This window comes from Phyllostomus hastatus, unplaced genomic scaffold (genome assembly GCF_019186645.2).
Source record: "Phyllostomus hastatus isolate PE091 unplaced genomic scaffold, TTU_PhHast_1.1 phas_contig_148, whole genome shotgun sequence".
NCBI classification, from domain to species: Eukaryota; Metazoa; Chordata; class Mammalia; order Chiroptera; family Phyllostomidae; genus Phyllostomus; species Phyllostomus hastatus.
In genome coordinates, this window is record NW_025333607.1 from 21,110,234 (window position 1) to 21,129,365 (window position 19,132).

At 43.9% G+C, this 19,132-nt stretch overlaps 1 protein-coding gene across 2 annotated transcripts in view; it reads right to left on the bottom strand.

Annotated features, from left to right (window-relative positions):
• Nucleotides 1-19,132, bottom strand: part of KCNT2 (potassium sodium-activated channel subfamily T member 2) — a 197,293-nt gene that overhangs the window by 37,460 nt on the left and 140,701 nt on the right. Inside the window, exons 15-21 of one of the 2 annotated variants that reach the window (XM_045817677.1) lie at nucleotides 17,092-17,241; nucleotides 15,483-15,712; nucleotides 13,458-13,671; nucleotides 11,072-11,177; nucleotides 9,884-10,056; nucleotides 5,533-5,604; nucleotides 1,824-1,958 (exon numbers count right to left, since the gene is read on the bottom strand). In XM_045817677.1, the coding sequence (XP_045673633.1) occupies nucleotides 1,824-1,958; nucleotides 5,533-5,604; nucleotides 9,884-10,056; nucleotides 11,072-11,177; nucleotides 13,458-13,671; nucleotides 15,483-15,712; nucleotides 17,092-17,241 (1,080 nt within the window). The remainder of the gene's footprint in view (nucleotides 1-1,823; nucleotides 1,959-5,532; nucleotides 5,605-9,883; nucleotides 10,057-11,071; nucleotides 11,178-13,457; nucleotides 13,672-15,482; nucleotides 15,713-17,091; nucleotides 17,242-19,132) is intronic. The other variant, XM_045817680.1, reaches the window with a different exon arrangement.

Here is a 19,132-nt window from a genome sequence, read left to right on the forward strand (position 1 = left end):
ACTGCACACTTTCTAAACTGTTTTGCTGAAGACAAGAAAACTTAACAGCGAAGGGATCCAGAGTTATTCATCCAGTCACCATTCATCCTTTCGTGACCCGCGGCCAGGCGCTCAGGGGCCGCGGCCTTTGCGGGTCCGTCACCACGTGCGCAGCCGCCCTTAGTTATTCCGGCCGGTCAGTTGGTTTTAGATGGTCAATTAGAGCCCTCACAGCTCTCCGTATGATGGGGATATGTTATTATCTTGGACTCAAAATAATTCATTCAGATAATGTATAGTAAAAGTCCCATCCATAGCAACGTTACTATAATGGGAAAAAAACTCTCAGAAAGTTAAAATTAAAATGGCATGTTTAATTCGAACGACCTAGGATCCTTTCCGGTTAAAACTATAATTAGCTTCTGCCTAGCATGACATTTTTTAAAAGTATAATTTTACTTTATTCACCAGCTATAAATCTTATTCTTCTGAATTAATTTTCTAGGCTGTAATTTCCTTTTTTATTTTCTACAGAGAAAAGACTTGCTTGTATCTGTCATGGTTTAAGCGTGCGCTATGCTGCCTGTAAGTGCAGTATTTTATATAGCTCAGTGTGCTCCCTCCATTCTGAATACCCCTCCTTATTAGAGTACTTTACAGCGGGTACTTCTCCTGCTGCTGCAAAAGGTTCTTATACAACAAGTTCAGGGTCGATTTTCCAGGTGCCGTGATGGAATCTTTGTGTACCCGATTTCCTGTCTTTGCATGGACACCGCAAAAGGGTTAACTACTTTCCACATGCATTTTATACAAATGAGGGAAACCATTTCCATAAGGTTAAGAAGCATGTTTAAGAGTTAGAGTCTGCTGGCACCTCAGATGGCAGGGTGCTGCTGATAATTACCACTGCTCACATTTGCTGAGTGATTGAGAAGCACCAGGCATGGGTATTTTTATGTGTCTAACAACCTGTGCTTAAGACATCGAGGTCCAGAGGAGGGAAGTAATTTGCTGAAGGTCATACGAACATCCAGACTGTCTTCCGAATTCTGAGCTCCAACTGTAAACGAGTAATCACCATCAATGTGGCTTTTGCTACAATATGAAGCTACGAGGGGGAAGCCAGGGGAGCCGACCACAGAGTTCAGATGGTTTTTTAGTGACTTTTGCCATTTGGGAGCTCAGATATTTCACTGAGACTTCCGCCAAACTCATGGAACTGAAACAGCAGTTCAGATATTTGCATTTTCAAGTGATTTCAAGGAGCATTATCTCAAGTGGCACAGGTGTCTTGATCTACGGGGGACTCTGACTGGGCTCAGAGCACGGACTTTTCTCTGGACAGGGTCGCGCCCTGTCACCCAAAGGTGATGGCGGCGGGAACTCGGGCCGGGGCGAGCTTCCTGACCAGAGACGGGAACAGGGTGCGGGTGAGGTCAGGCGGGGCCTCACCGCCTGCGACCTTTCCCTCCGCGCTAGCCAGGACGGGAGCGCGCACCTCCGGCCACGGTCGGCACCAATCCACCGTGAGAGCGCGCCGAGTCCACCACGAGTCATGACGGCTGCCGAACATGCTTTTTTTTTAGGCTTTGTCCGGGCCAAACTACACACGGAAACAGATTTATTGTTCTACTTATTTTTAAAAATGATTTACTGACCTGGTGTCAAATATTTAGCTTCACGCAGTACCAGTCAACCAGCGGGCACTGAATAAACATGTGTTTTAGGAGCCAGTGGATGGCGGTCATGTCAGTGCAAGTGCCCCACGTGCCCTCTTACACCTGCTGCTGGGGGAGGGGGCCGGGCCGGGCCGGGCCGGGCCGGGCTGGCACGGCTTTCGGTACCTGAACAGCGTCTGCACGTTCACGATGGTCTTGGCGTCGGCCATGTAGTCCTCCTCGGCGCTCATGGTGCTCTCCTTGTCCACCACCACCATGTTCGCCGCGAACGTCACCCCGCACCGCAGCAGGTCGTCCAGGCTTGGAGGGGAACCGGCAGAGGAAAGGGCACTCTCAGCAGAGCGCAGGGCTGGAGGGGGTGGTGCCCAGACACGCGGTCCCCCGGGCCCTCACTGGTGGCTTTCACTGACCCGTGCCCTGGCGGATGTTAGTGGGCGTTATCGGACAGGGCTCTCTACCGATGGGAGATAATGTGTGTTTCTGGAGCTCTTTATATTTTATTAGATCTCGACTGTGTCAGTGCGAATGTATTTAATAATACTTTTAATTATTTTAGTAAAAGGTGGTACCAACATATTAGAACTATGTTTGTACAGTTAACATGCCATTTCCAAGACATGTGCCCTTTTTTTAATCCCTAAGGTGTTTTTGGTAAGAGTAGAGATGAACGCTTATGTGAATTGGGATGATCATACCTTACAAAGATATATAAAACCGTGATGTTTATTTTAGAATTCCTATTATTTCTTTCTATAAAGCTCTGTGTTACAGACTGGCTCTTCCCTGCCAAGAACATATACAACATATAAATATCAGTGGTACTCAAGCCTACCATTGAGTTAGCCTTAAGTTATTTTTTAAAGATTTTATTTGTTTATTTTTAGAGAGGGAAGGGAGGGAGAAAGAGAGAGAGAGAGAAACATCAATGTATGGTTGCTGGGGGCCGTGGCCTGCAATGAGGCATGTGCCCAGGCTGGGAATTGAACCTGCGATGCTTTGGTTCACAGCCCGCGCTCAATCCACTGAGCTACGCCAGCCAGGAGCCTCAAGTTTTTGAGCCAGTGACCGAATAACCTGATTTCCCGGGTTGCGTTAAGTGACTGTGCTAACCTAGCCTACGAGTCCCTATGGATGGTGAGAGTCTCTGTCTCTGAGAAGTTCGCCTGCTACTGAATGACAAGGAAATGTCACGATCGGAGCAGACACAGGGACACCACTCCCTCATTGCCTGTGCCTCCCACAAACTGGAAAAGTGGGTCTGGACCGGGTAAGCGAGTGAACTTGAAGGAGTCTGGCGTCGTTCTAGGTGTGGAGGTGGTCCAGGGCAGAGGAGAATCGGGCTGGCTGGTTTCCACAGCGTCTGATTTGAGGCGGGAGGTGTAACCCGTGAAGAACAGTAGTTCCTCTGAGAGTCTTGACTCCTTGGGAGTCAGGTGCCTGAAGGCCTCCTCCAAGTGCGGATGGAATTGGCTGGAGGGGTGTGTCTGCCTCCCGCGGGAGGCGGGAGGCAGGAGGCGGGGTTTCTGACTCTGTTAGAAGGCGCGAGAGCATCACCGAGGCTCAGAGTCCCGGATCTCCAGGAGGAGTCCGGAAAAAATACTGCATCTGAGTCGGGAACAGTGTTCTGGGGCAGGGATGTTGTGGCTAAAACTGTGCAGACAGAACGCTACTCCAAATGAACGTGCTGTGGGGAGGAGGGCCGCCCAGTCAGTGTGGGGACTGGGTGAAACCCCGAGGAACGCTTGGATGTTCCGTTTATCTAGAAAATTCGTTGCAGTTGTTCTTACGTCTATTAAAATACATAAAGAAAAAAAGAAGTAGGTGGGAAATGGATGTGATATGGTCCCTTCGGGGCCATAAAAATTACTGCCTCAGTCGTGTGCCTTCAGACCACCTTGTTATCATTTTAAATCACTTTTGGATAATTCAGCTCATCACATCTTTACTCCACCATAAAAAAATAAAAATCTGTCCATTATACTTATAGATACAGGAGAAGGGAAAGATAGGTGTGGAAGGTAGGCTTGCCTAGAAAAAGATGTACAGGTAGACGTTATGGTGAGAAAGATGACCATGGCATCAGCAGTAGGTCAATGAAATGGAAATTTGACAAAATTCCTCCATGATAGTACCTGTACTGGGCCGCTAATCCCTTAAGGTATCAGCTAATTCCATACTCAGATTACTGGCTGTTGTTGTTCACATATAATCTGGGCAAGTGAGATTAGTAACTGATACTAAATTTGAGTTTAAGTCTATCAAAAATATTTTTAACCGATTGGAATGGCGTATCTGAACCCTGGGGCAACATTTTTATTCTTTGCATTTTAACTTTAAGTTATTATATTTAAATCCATTTAATAGTGCATTATATTCTATTTTCCTATTTTATTAGGCTGCCAGTGTATTCTTATAACTAGCACCTTTTCTTCCACCACCCACCAACAATCTTCAGCGTGGCTGCTTTACACAGTTTGGCCACCAGATGGCAGCGCAAGAAAAAAGTCAACGGGGATGGAAAAAGTTACAGAGCATCTGTAATTGGCCCTGTTTCCCTTTCAGGCCTTCTCTAAGACTTTCCGGGAGAACTACAACGTGAATGTTAACGTGTAAAGGAGTGTGTTTGAATTCAAAGGGGTTTTCAAGAAAAATTTTGAACAGGAGCAAAAGAGAATAGTGAACCCTCACGTACCTACCAGTGACCTGCTTCAACAATCACCAACCTGGTGTCCGTCCTTTAAACAGGAATTAGATGCTCTCGGGTCTTCTCCTCGCCGTGCACACTTGTACAGAGGGCGAATTCATTTCATAGTTTACATAAGCAAAGATGGGGGGAGGTTCCTTTCTTGTCTTTTAAACATCCTGTTTCCCTAATGAATTTTAATTGAATACTATCATTTCAAAGGAACATTCCTACTGATTAAGTGTGGATTAAGTTCTCTTTCATAAATTTATATCATGTTTACAGATCTAACTGCACTGCGGTTAGTTGGTTACTGTTATGACAAGTGACGATGTAAATGTTAATGTAGAATGGAGGCTAAATATGTATCTCTCTGTTTGGTCTTCGATGCACCCACAGCTGAAACACTGTCCCATTAATAACTTTGTCTTTTCAACACCCGCAGGGTGAAGCGTAAGCATGAAAGTGCTCAACTGATAAAGTTAAACAGTTTATTTTGAAGGCTCTGACTGGCATTTTTTTAAATAAAAAGTTAACCTATTTTGTAAGCATATTAGTTTTATGATCTGTTAGTACTTACATCTCTATAATGTCATGTGCACGCATATCAAGGAACTGTATTTTAATACTAAACCATCGTACACATTTGACCTTTTAATGAACACATTTTCGGAAATGATGGACCCTGAGATGTGTTCTTAAAGTTCGCTCCTAAGGAAAGGCCCCATTCTGTAACCCTGACTTAAAAGGAGCTTTTCTGAACTATGTGGGAGGTTCCCTGAAGTTAGGGGCATGGCGGCGGTGCACCGCCATGCTGAAGCTGCAGACTTCTCTCTGCCGGACACCAGAAGTAGCAACGCTATTGCTGCAGGCGACACAAAGCTGAAGCAGCTTTAGCAACCGGACAGAACGGAGAAAATGGACATGCAGCCAGATTTGCTGTGATGCCACCACAGATCACTGCTCAGGGAGTTCGAGTGCAAGATGGCTACAACACGGAACGACACGCACCACATGCAGATGACATCACGTATGCAGATGACATCACCTACGCAGATGACATCACACATGCAGATGACAGCACGTATGCACAGCCAGAACAGCCCACTCCACTGGTCATGCAACACGGGGCACAGCGCGGGGCGGGCCACAGGACACACACTGGTTCGCGTGCCAGACTCTGTCACCTACTTGTCGATAGAGCCCACCATGTAGTAAACCATTGGGAACCAACAGATTGCGTCCAGAAAGTGTATTTCTGGCCTAGGTGGCGGGTGGGTCACAAAATGAAACACAGTGTCACAATGGCGGCAGCACTCCCAGGGAAAGGAGGGCGACTGACTTAGTCGGCATTTCCAGAACTACATACCGCTGACAAGATCTATGTAGGTACTCTTTTCCTCTTAACATTAATTAGGAAGTATCACTTGTGCTTGTTATGAATAATACAGTGGCCTCGGAATTATAAAAACACGTTTTCAGCTTTGTAAATCAGAAACATTATGGCATGATGCTACAAAAGTACTGAATTGATACTCTTAACTATGACTAAAACGTCTTGGCAGTGAATTTAAAAATTATTGGGCCAGAGAAGGCCTTGTAAAATGAGAAATGAGTCAGTTTTTTCTTGGTTGACCCAAAGAAACTAAATTAGCCTGCCTACTGAGAGCAGCTTTCTCAAAGAAGATACAGAATTATACCCCTTAATATATCAGCAGATCAATAAATAAATATGGTGTATGTACCCATGGAATATATGCATTGTAAAAAGCCTAAGTAAAAGTAATTCAACTTTGAAATTATTGAATTTCTCAATACGCATTGTTGAACAAAACGTGCTGAAATTAACTAGTAATAAAAAATAAAAATTCAACAAGTATAAAATAATTGGTGGGAGTTACAGAAATAAGAGGTGCACCGCACTAGTCAAAGTGTGACCTCGCCTCATCTTTAAAGAAAGAGGCCTCCTCCTCATGAGCCGAGAGCATCACGTCCTCACAAAAACCTTTCACTGTAAAAACTGCCACCACACGCAAATATCAATTAGCTAGCTATTACTAGGAAATGAAAAGGTTTGTGAATTTGCATGGATTTGAAAACTCGAAGATCATTATTTTTCCACTTTACGAATTCCTATAATAAACTTAATTTCTTTATTTCAAATTCAAGAAATGAAGGCAGCGAGACAGTTTATTTTGTTAGCATTTCATAATTTCACCGTTAAGTGGGTTATTTCCTCCCTGAAAATACAAGAGTAGTTACATTTCCACTACTTGGGATAAATCTCCCTCTCCCCGTTGACCGGGGGTGCATGCGCCAGCCCGCGCATCAGTCAGAACCCTGGCAGTGTCGACGTCTCGAGTGGTGGAAGGGAGGGGACCTGTCATTTCCTGGCTGACTTTCATGAGTCCAATTTTGCACCAGTGTTAAGATAAATGTTGTACTCATTTTCCTAATGAGAAAATTGGGGTGTAGAGAGAAAATCGGGGAGCGACAACAGGCCTGTCGAGAGGCTGGACTTAAACCTGGTCCCCTGTCTGTGTGAGGCCGAAGCGAGGATGCCTTTAAGGAGAACGCTGGCCTGCCAGACCCTTGACCGTGACTTCTGAGATCAGCAGAGCTGCGTTTGCTGGACTCTCTCTGGGGAAAGAAGACTGACTCGGTAAAGGGCCAGTGCAACCCTGATGCTGTAAAAATCAGGGACAGATGCCTAGACCTTGCCCTTCGACTTTGCTTTGCTGTGGGTCACATGGTCCAAAGCTCTTCCCTCTCTTTCCCATTTCTCCTGAAACGCTGCGAGCAGGTGACCAGGTGACCTTCAAGGTCGGGGTAGAAATCGTCATGAAATCATCACGGCACAACAACAGACCAAACAAAGTGGAGGGCCAACCAGTCCGAACTCAGACCGGCTCTAAGGAACCAATGCCAAGTGCGAGGCGTTTTCCCGTGAGGCTGATTTTATTTAATCGCCGTAAGGGATCTGGAAGGCTTTCTATTCGAAAACATGGTGAACACATATTTTGACATGTTATGTGTGAATATTATAAATGTAATTCATATACTCAAACCCCATACTTACCAGGATTTTAAATCGGTTGTTCTTTCTGTTATATTGAATTAATCGGTCTTTCAACTAAATTTCCTAGATAGCCATGTACTGCAAATTATTTTCATCAATACTCGTGAATTTAAAACAAAGTCCAATCCCACTAAGCTAACTAATACGTGCATCGTGGACAATCACTAGGGTGCGAATTCTTAGAACATGGAAACCTTTTTAGAAATAAGCATTCTGTTTGGTATTTCTTAGCAGCGGTGTAGGGCACGCTGCCAGGCACTAGCCACTGCAGAACAACCCGATCGCCTTCCTGGAAGAAGGATTCCATAAACCTTCCTGGAACATGACTTGGTGGTGTTTAGTTTCTGCTTCCTCATTTTTGATTGAAGGGACAGAGGACAGCAAATAAAAATATTAGATACCACTTTCGGGAAGAACTCAGAAGCTAGTAAATTTTACAGCCTGCAGTTATACCCTCTGGGAGAAAACAGACCCCACAAAAATCCTCCAACAGCCAGTGTCATGGGAACGGTTGGACTGTAAAATGTTAAGTCATTAGAGAAGCAAAGGAAATTTTTCATGCAAAGTAACCCAAAGCTAAAACACAATGTTTGTTTCTAAAAAGAACTGACCATGTATTTTTTGTATCTATCAAAAACCTGTAAGTTAGATAATATCATATAGGTAAAAGAACAAGGAACTATGAATGGCCTAGAAAGTTCTAATTCTGGAATTGACCTGGGCTTGCAATTTGCAGTTGGCTTCTAAAGCAGGGGGTGGGGGACATTCTTATAGGACTGAGCCCTTACCCCGTGAGAGCTGATGCTATCTCTGGGCAGCTGGTATCGGGACTGGGATGAATTGGAGGACCCCCGCTGGCGTCCCCAGTCAGCATTGCTTATTGGAGGCAGGGGGACTCCCACCCCCAACACACATTGAATCGGGGTCCAGGATGCAGACAGGAGATACACACAGCAGTGGGGGAAGGACCGCTCGTACACTTTACCACAGCGATGCCATAAGCACAGTAACGCTTCTCCCTTTCCAAGTCTCCTTCTGCCTTCCTTCCACATTCTGGGGCCTGAGTTAACCCCTTTGGTGCAGGCCACACCAGAAGGGGGTGGCCCATGGCAGTCGGTTTGCAGGTGCCCCTGTCTCCAATCCTGTCGCTAAGAGAGTGGCTCAACTTAAGCAAAAAGGAGCTAAAATGACACGTTTGGTTTCACGTAGTTAAGTGGGCATCTCTGTGTGACAGTTCCACCAGTCCCTTAGCACTGTCCAGCAGAGAAGTCCCCAAAGCAGCATCCAGTCAAGGGCCCTGGCGGGCTTTGCAACCGCTCTGTTGCCGTGGCCACCCCACAACCCACCTCTAACGCTCCCAAGATGCGTATGAAACGAGTAAGCTTCTATTTCTCCTGACGTTAGGTCCAAGTTTCTGTTCCCCGTCACCTGCCCTACACTGACCTCACCTGTGCTGGGATGCCCACGTAGTATCAAAGAGCCATGGGTCATCATACGTGAGAATAATTAAACTGAAGTCTCTAGGAGTCTGCTCAGTTTTTAGAGTCGAGCATCAATGTAACAGTGATGCTAAAAAAGGATGCATCAGTAAATACCTCGATATTGGTATGTTCAGAATGGACAAAACCATGAAGTTGTTACATATTGGGGAGATATCTCTGTTTTGAGAAACTTCATTTGATACATTTTAAAGGCAGAGACAAGGCAACAGATTCTGGCCTCATTCAGTTCATCCTGAAATTTGCATCACTTTGGAAGGGAAAAGGAGAGTTGGAGGCTCCTAAACTGTGGTACTGATCCAGCAGCCATCTGCTGCTAATTGTCAGTCACAGAGAGGCATATTATAATTTTAGGATGCAGTACGTTTGATAATAGCATTCAGTGACCTATATTTATATTTGCACAAGGATTTTGAAATGCTGGCATCGTCTAATTTCACAAGAGTACATCAACCCAACATTTTCCAAGTTAGTGAGCAGGGTAAAGCATTCCTGATTCGTGTTACATTAGCAAAGGTATCCTTCTAACAGTGAAAGAGCCATCATAACTCACGGCACAACGGAAAACGGGCCATTAATGTGCTTTCTGATAATTAACGGTTCTTTAGAAAGACAGCGAAGCACCCAGTTGGGGCAGAGCCCTTCCAGTCTAGTTGATTAATCTGAGGAAATAACTGTAATTATTTTGGTGGCGTGTGCCCACTGGTGTGGAGTGATGACCACTTGCAAAATAGTTCCAACCAAAAAGCTCAGGGTATTCCAGCAATGCTTCAAGTTGTGTTTGTGAGATACAACCACATTCAGTGATGAACTTGTACCGCAGCCCAGGATACATCGCCAAATGCATCACGTGCCATAATGTGTCTGATTTAAAATATTATAAGCAAATGCAAACAAACTATTTTTGATATAATGTTAAGCACTCTTCATCTTGCTGGTGTTATTTACTTGTAAGTATACTTACGGGTTATCCAATAGCAGAACGATGGGGTTGAGTTCTTTCTTTGGTCTATAATACGCCCTGAGAGGAACAATAAAATTATACAATCCGTTTCCAGCCGTTTCAGCTGCAACTATAATTAGTTTATTTTTGAATCCATAGGCTTTTGCATCTTCATAGTAGTTATGCTGACAACTCTAAAGAAGAAAAATGAAACAAAGAAATGCGGTGTTCATACCCCACTAAAATTTGGTGGAAAAAAATTAGGATACATGGATATATAAAATTAATCTAACCCAGTAACTTCTTTATCTCCTAACAGATTTGAAAATAGTTACATTTTCCTATGTTCACCTTTCCAGCATGCTTTGGGCAATGATGTGCATGATCAGACAAATCAATTGCAAATATGTAATGTGCTTCTTCCTCCTAATGTGGAGGGAGGAAGAATCAGCAACATGTGTGTGCCCATGTTCTACTGTAAAGTAAACTCATCGCTAGGTGTCTCTATCTAAAAGTGATCGCAATGTTTACATATATGAAAACATCATATTACATACTGCAGATATATATAACTTCTACTTGTCAATCATACTTCAGTGAGGCTGGAAAAATGAAGCTGAAGGCATACTTCATTTCCATACATAAAGTGGTAGTATAATTAAAGAACCTGGAACATTTCCAGCACAGAATACAGGGAGGGATTTTGTGGCCGCTGGACATGAGAGTCCGCAGGTCTGAGAGCCAGGCACCTCTGAGTCATCGGGTAATTTCACAGAGAGATAAAGCAGCTGGACAACTTTAATGCCGCGATGAAGGTAAAACTCACCGTGTTATGTATTACACTTACATTTGCAAAGATAATATGTTCGAACCTAGTTTACTGTGTACAAAATTATTTCATATGTAATAGGCTGTAAAATTGATTTGACTATATGCAATTACAAAATAGAGTAATTTTAAAAATATTTTATTTTATTTTTAGAGAGAGGAAAGGGAGGGAGAAAGAGAGGGAGAGAAACATCAACGTGTAGTTGCCTCTCGAGCACCCCCTACTGGGGACCTGGCCCCTCACCCGGGCCTGTGTCCTGACTGGGAATCAAACCTTCGTCCCTTTCGTTTGCAGGCCAGCACTTAATCCACTGAGCCACACCAGCCAGCACCAAAAAGCATAATTTAAATGTGCAGGAAATAACAGTAGCAAATGCTTACCTTGTCTAGTCTCAAGCAGCAAAATGGCACTTTTTCATGAAGGAGATGGCAGAACGTGGGCGAACTCCCTATGTAGGGAGAGTAGGGCGGGTAGCCTTTAGCATACCTGCAAAGCAATACGAGATTCTGCGTCACCTTGAACGGCACGGGCAGAGCGGGACGACTGAGTCACAGCTACGACCCTCTACGTCGGTAAAGCCAGACACGGTGACTTCACGTTGTAGCTACATTTCGATAAGGAAGTGGATTTAGAATGGGGGGAGGCAGACCAGGGCCCATCGCCTGGTTCTGTGAATTACACGTGGTTTTTCTATGTTTCAGTGGTTGGAAAACGTCAAAGGAAGACTACTACTACACATCACATGGTGTGTGAAATTCAAACGTCGGCATCTACAAGTTGTTTCAGAACACAGACAAGCCCTTCGTTTACGGGGCTTCCTCCAGACGTGCTCCCGCTTCCAGTCAGACGGGAGCAGCTGCGGCAAAGACCACGTGGTGCAAAAAGCTGGAAATATTTACTGTGCTTTACAAAAGGACGTGGCCAATCTTCAGTTTAAAAGCTTTAGATAGATTTAAAAATAGTAATGTTAATTTTCACGGAACACATTTAAAGCAAAATCTATTATCATGATTCACTCTATCAGTATGCATTAGTTACGGGTGCATTACTGACAAGGAGTAAATATTGAATTAATTATTGAGTTAAACACCCACCCAAAAGAGGTTTTGCTGGAATCGTGCTTAAAATACTGCCAAGGATATTCAGTTTGCTGACTTAGAAAAAGAGCCACCGGCACATTTTGGCTGTGCTAATTTCCAGACTGAGACTGTCAAAAAGTACCAGCTTGGATGAAAATTGAGAAATAAAAGGAAATTTCCTGGAGGCAAAATTCCTGTGTTCAATATGAACACGCTCTCCTTGTTTTCTTGACAAAAACTTTACCTTCTAATAAAAAAAATTCAAATCTAGTTGAAACTATTTTCAAAGGAGCACATTTTGCAAATTTAAAAGTTGAGAATTCTCACTGTCACTTCTTTTTTGTTTTCTAAAAATAGAACCTCTCTACCTCTTAATCCTTTCAGAGCTTTGCGCGAAGAAAAAATTTCCATACACCCCACCACACCATTGCTGGCAATACCCTGGGGGTCAAACCTCTCTTTGTGTCTAGCAAATATCTCATCAATACATTGGAGCACTTTTGATTTCTCAGAGTGGACTGTGTTCTGTGGCTACAGCAAAGTTCCATGTACTACATTTGTAAAAAGTGGGAAGAATTAAAGAAGGATTTTCCCAAGTTTCCATTACATTTTAGTTAATCCCGGTTTAATCCAGCATTCTCTGATTGCCTGCTTTATGAGAAACACTGGGAGAAGCGTCTGAATGGTGTTGCCATCACCACTACTGACACCCCCTAATAACCGGCACCCCCTGAATGCGTGCTCTGCACAGAAAGCATCCTCACGAGCGCATTTTCTGTGGGGTCTCAGTCTCCGTGTGGACACTAGGGGCCAACGCGTACGAGCGTGCTCAGTGCGCAGGGGAAGACACCGAGGGTCAGACTGTTAGATCGAATTCCCTCACACAAAGCCCCAGAAAGGGGGACTGAGACGCAAGACCCATGGTTTCCGACTCCCCCGCCAAGCCTGCTGACCGCCGCGCTTTGCTCACGGAAGAGAAATATAACTCGGGGATGTGCCAAGTGAACAAACTCTGCTGAAAGCTAAACATGGGTAACGGAGTGTGCATCGCGACTGTTTGCTGTGGAAGCTGAGCAAAGAGAACAAGAGCATTTATTCACCTATTCAAAACGTTATCGCTGCAAATTACACAAAACCTGCTGCACACGGAGATAAGAAGGGGTGTGTGATGGAGGAACCTCTGTCACGGGTCACTGAGTAGCTGACTGAACTTCAGCACGGACATGGGAGAAAGTGAATTAAAGGTAAAAGGTACAATAGAACTTACTGCAAACCAACAATTACAAAAGGCAGCTTCTATCATGCAAATACTGATTTAGGTTCTTTCTTCTTTAAGGATAAAGGATCTGTTAGAGAAAACTGCCTGGAAATATCCAGGGTGGGGCAAAAGTGGGTTTACAGTTGTTCATATGGAATATAATACAGTCATTAATAAATGCTAATACAAGAGTAAACTGTGTTTCAAGCACTCAGCACCGTGAACCTACTTCTGCCCCTACCCTGTAAATAGGAATCGGAAATCTGAGGGCCTAGCTACTTTGTCCTCCAGACCGCCACTGCCTGGCCGGAAGGCTGGCCTGGTAGGAATGTGGAAATGTAGAGGGCTGATTCTGGGGTTCATTCTGGGGTGACAGTGGTTCCCAAGGCGAGCACAGATCCCAGGAAATCTGAGAGTGTCCAAACGTACTCTAAGTTTGAGGACATTTTTTCATCTGGCGCAGTTTCGTCTTCTGACTGGTCGCTGAGAAGATCACAGGTTTGGATGGACGACGTGTCTGCCACCTCCAGAACAGGCGCAATGCTGGGCCTTCTGACCTCCTTGACCCCTTCTGCGGGGAGGGCCAGGGTAGGGCCGCTGGCCGACCGGCAGCTTGTGTCCTGCAAGTCTATAGCCACGGTACCTGGCGCAACGAGACAGGAAAAGCCGTCAGGGCGCCTGCCACAGTTGTGACGTGTCCGTCATTTCACGATCGAAGTGACATGAAAAGCCATCAGTGTGACAAGGAAAGCTCGTTTCCCCTTTCATCTCAAAGGTTACGTACATCTTTTTCCTGTGGGCATTTTTGTCCACCTGGACAAAAAATACTGTATTGGTGTAAAAGTTTATTGCTGAGTTTAGCTCTATAGCACAAAATGTAAGATCTGTGAAATGCCGAAATGCTTAGGAATTTACAGTAAAAGAATATCCCTTGTTTCAATACACATTTATATAAAATTATCAACAAATTACTGGGTATTTCAAGTTTTCGGATGTCTCATTATATTATCCTTCCCTCCATTTTGGTGACTTATCTTTCTCTTATCTGTAACCACTTTTTATCATAGGACCATTCATATTTTACATTTATACGACAAATATTTATGGAGTACCTACTATGTGACAAGTACAATTCTAGGAACTTGACATCCGCTGGGAATAAGACAGACAAGGCTTCTAAATGTATGGATCTACCTTTAAAATAAGCAAGTAGACAAATAAATAAGAAGAGTCCTTTTAGGCGATGACAAATACCACACAGAAAGTGCGCAGAATGATGCGATAAAGGACAGCGGGGTTGGGGACAGGAGGACAAAGGAACCTGTCCCTGTGGCCAACAGGCAACTCTGAAGTCACGACAACTGACGTCTGGTCTGACAGACAATGGTGAGCGCAGAGGCCCGGGGAAACCCGGGGAAGTAAGCACAGCAAGTCTAGACCGCTTAAGGCCCTTCCCACTCAGGGTCATAGCCTCGATTTAGTGACGGCTCCTTAACGGCTGCTCGCCCCTGTGTCCGGCCTCTTTCCCCGACACCATCACCTGCCGTCTTTCTGGAGGGAAGTATAATCAATTCATCCACTACTTTTCAGTCCCCTTCAACCAACAGATGTCTTTCACTTTCTTCCCTAAAGGAGGTCTACGGTCTGTCAATCTATTCACTCTCTTTCTTTGACTCCCAAGGTCCCCAGAGGGAACAGTAAGATTTCAAGCCAGGAACCGAAGACAACCGTTTGGAGAAATCTATCTACAAAGATGTTGGTCCAGAGTATGTGTGTGTGTGTGTGTGTGTGTGTGTGTGTGTGTGTAGAATTATGAAGAGAGAGAGAGAGAGAGAGGGAGAGAGAGGAATTTGCCAGTGTGTTGGGGGGGTGAAGTTAGATAATGTGGAGGAATTAAAAGTAAAGAGTGAAGTCCCGTGAAGTAAAGAGAGACAGGTCTGTAGCATATGCAAACGCCTTAAGATGTGTCAAAAGAAAGAACTTATTTTTCTTGTGACAGAAACTCTATGTGTAGGTTTGTAGGAAGTTCGGTGGGAAGATTTGTCTGGATTTTCTTATAAGTTACTTGTCTGGATTTTCTTATAAGTTAACTTCTGTGTCCGAGAAGCCAAGTCGAATGGTGAGAACGAGATAAGGGATGGAAGGGGAGTTCTGGGAAAAACAAGGAATACTTGGGAAAGCCCCCCGGTGTGTGAGGGGAGTCCCCACGAATGGGGTACAGACCCGGCAGGTTCTTAGGTCCTCACAGGGAATCTAAAACAATTGTTGGCTGCTTTGAATGAGCTTAATATTTTTTTTGTTTACCAATTTAACAGCTTAGAACCATGTTCTGTATATTTAGTTACACCAAAGCGTGTATTCTGAATTTGACCTTGAACTTTTCATACAATTGAAGTATATTTATCATATCTTTAGGAAGAAACCAGTAGCCTTTTCAAGTGCGTTTGCTCTCACCCATGCTGGCAATGATGCTGTGCACAGGCAGCCGCGAGGGTCCGTGGTAGAGCGACCGAGAGGCCTTGCTTCTTTTCTGCTGGTCTTGCTGCTTAAATGCCGAATTCTCTTCTTTGGTTATATTGATGTAAAAACAAATGTCTGTGGCATTCATAATGTATCGAGGACCTGGATTCAGTAAAATGTTTTTATTATCCTCCCTCCTAACACCAATCAAGCAGACACCAAACCTTAATACAAAAAAGACAACAGAAGAGTTTAAGGATTGTAATTCAGCAAAGGTCTGAGTGTTGTTTTCTTAAGTTTGCATACGTCAGAAAATAATTCAACTCTTAAAAAGCAGGTGAAAAGTAAAGCCCCCAGTCAGAGCCTTTTAAAGCTTGAAAGTATCCTGAAAGTTTAAGACTCGTGTTTTTTTAAGGAAAACTGGGTCCTTAGTGTGTTGAGAAACCAATCTAGCTGGTTATTACATATATTTATGTACATACATGAAGAAGAATAAAAGAGAATAGAAAACATCAGAGTGCATACCATATAGTAAGGGCAATAAACGTTAGTAAATTTTGTGTGTGTGTGTGTACTGGAGTTTATCATAAAACTCACACCTTACGTTGGTCAAAAAAGGTAAAACAGTATTTCTTACTTTAGTTAAAAATGTTTGAGAGCCGTTAGCCTAATGGAGAGGAAGGAACTTACCCAACATCGTATGAGAAAGAATCGGGGTCCTTACACTTATTTTTGTTCTGTTTCTACCATGTTTGGTTTACTCTAAATGTTAGAAAAACACATTTCAAATAGTCTTGAATAAGTGCGTAGCTTAATTAGGAGAAATAACAACCACTGACTGTAACAAACATTACCTAAAAATTTCTACTTTTCCAGGTTATGCTCCAAAAACAAAATGTCCTGAATATGTATATTTTGACATGTCTTATAATATTATAAATAAGTCAAGCTTTAAAATATTTTTAAACATCAACAGTATATATACAAATGAAATCATATTGAGGCTCAGCATGGAGTGAGTACATTGGATATTGGATTAGTGAAATATACCAGATATATTACAAACCCTAAAAATGTTATATTAATATACTTATAATACTGATAATACATTATTCTGATAAAATTTTTTTATCTCTAAAGTAAATATGTTATAAAAAGAAAATAAAATAATGTTCTATGTTTGAATTAGAAGGAACTATCTTTTTTTAACCTATTTCCCTTGCCAAAACAAGTTTTTTAAAATGTCTAGTTTTTATAACTTTCATTATTACTTTGTTTAAATTTTTAATCAACAGTTTAAAATTCAGATCTATAAAAAGATTCATTTTTATATATTGTGAATTCTTAATGGATTAAAATCTTTCAAAGATAATTTAAAAGTCACTAAAGTAAATATTTCTACTGAATTACACTGTATCCCTGGTTGTCTGAACTTGTGGGGACCACCCACCAGGCCCAAGTTCAAATGTCTCAGTAATGACGTGAAACCTCAGAATATTTGCCACTCATGAGCACCGACCAACACGACTTGTGTTTTGGAAAACCACATTGAAAAGGTCCGATGGAGTCGTATTTTCACGCCACCCTGGAAGCAGACACATACTTTTTGTGTGCGTGGAAAGAAGCATATGTAAAACTCTTTCCTTCGTATTCCGCAAAGAACGCACTGTCCTCCAAGGTGATGTGGTACACTTCGTTGCCAGAGCATCTGCCGTACGTCTTCTGCCACTGCTCCGGGGACTGCTGGCCTTCCCTGCAGCACACGGACACACACACGCACGGACACACACAACACACAGAGAAAATCGGTGAATGTGGGTCCAACACGGCGGCTGCCGCCGCGGGGAAGCGGGCGTCCCAGCTGGAAGTGTCTGTGTGGCGGCCCAGGTGCGGGCGCCCCTTACAAATGCGGGTACCACAGACACGCGCACACCCGCACCCTGGAGAAGCTTCCTAGAAAGTAGGAGTTTCCCACAGTCCCATAAATGAGAGCATCTCTTCTGACCGTGCATTGACTTTTGGTCTCTGTTGGCGTCTGTGTGGGCACGCACGGCCAAACGCAACCCTGGCTTTGTAGAATCGACAGTGTGGCCCGCTTTGTCTCATTTATGGGGACCGCTTGGCAGCTGTAGCTGAGTTTGCTTTTTAAAAAAATTATCAATGGGTACATGTCAACTCAGCCATTTGACTCATAGAAAATATATTCTTAATTTCTATCTATATATCATGCTAGTGGCTTTCTTCCAACTGTACGGCTGTGAAGAAAAACTATTTCTTTGTGGTACAAGTCAGGGTCTCCAAAAGGGATCCCAAAAGTATTAAGAAAATACATTTAAACAGGAAGTGCAGTTTCTTTTATTCTGGACCTGTCTGCTTATAAAATATTCAACCTAGGAAAAGTTTGTTCTAAATATCCAATAGCCCTTTCCCCCATTTTGTACAATTCCAATTACTTTTGCCGAATAAAGCTTGTGAACTCTGGCAAGCACGGGAAATACACATTCAGGAAGAAAGGGGATAAATCTATAAAAATCCAAATACTTCATAATCTCCATGGATTCTGAGTGGGCCTACGCAGGTAACAAGTCACATCAACCATCTACAGGGTTTCAAAAGCCTTTTTAAACTTCGAGTTTTCTCTAAAGGATTACTAGGGAGATAAGATACTTATCGATGTTATCAAAGTGTGCATAAGTTTTCTTAAACCCTGTATTTTCAAGATGTATTTCATTTCTCTTCATTTCCTCTTCGGGATGCTGAGGACGCCCTGGGGTCTGATAGATCTGAATTCTAACGGCAATCTTGTGAGCTACTGAACTTCTCAGTGACTCTTTCCCGCTTCTGCAGAAAACGCTCTCGGCCTCACTGGGGTGGACAAAATGAGGTAATGGAGACAAATCGCCGGGCAGATGCCGGATGACAGTCATCTCTCCGTAAACGTTAGCTTCCTCTGGGACTCTGCTCTCGGGTCCTCCCCGTTGCTGTGTTTTACGGCCTCTTTTAACACGCCTGCCAACTGCCGAACAGTAACGCTCTTAAAACCTTTACCTTTCTGTGATGTTACCACTTCTTTTGGGAAACAGGAAAATAAAACACTGGATGACCGAGTGCATCTGGCTGTGCCTGGTGACCACTTGCTAAGAAAGGCTGTTACCAGCAGGGACAATGTTCCCTTTGGCAAACAGAAATAAAATTCTTGGTCATGCACCACGTCACCGCTTGGCGCGGGCCTACTTGGCAAAGACAGAATCCATGTAAAGAGCTGGGAGTTCAAGAGAGGAGGCTCGTAATCCGTCTGGGTTTGTTCTGAGATCCAAAAGGCAGCGCGGGCTCGCATCACGGTCACACGAGGGTACCAGAGCCATGTGGGAATCTAACTCTAGGCACCGGAATGGGAACGCGGTGGGGTGCCTTGGAAGGGAGCGCCCCTGTCATTGCAAAGCTTTCAGACCGGTCTCTCAAAGGCCATTGGGTCCCTCCCCTTCCACCTCTCCTGGCTGCAGCCAGGGGCAGCCTGTCATTTCCCTGAATGCAAACTCGAACACCAAGGCCTTTGCCCAACGCTGCTCCTTCGTCTCCTAGGCCTGATCTACTCTTTGACCCTGGGGCTACTCACGACTTCCTCGGCTTCTTGACGTTAGACC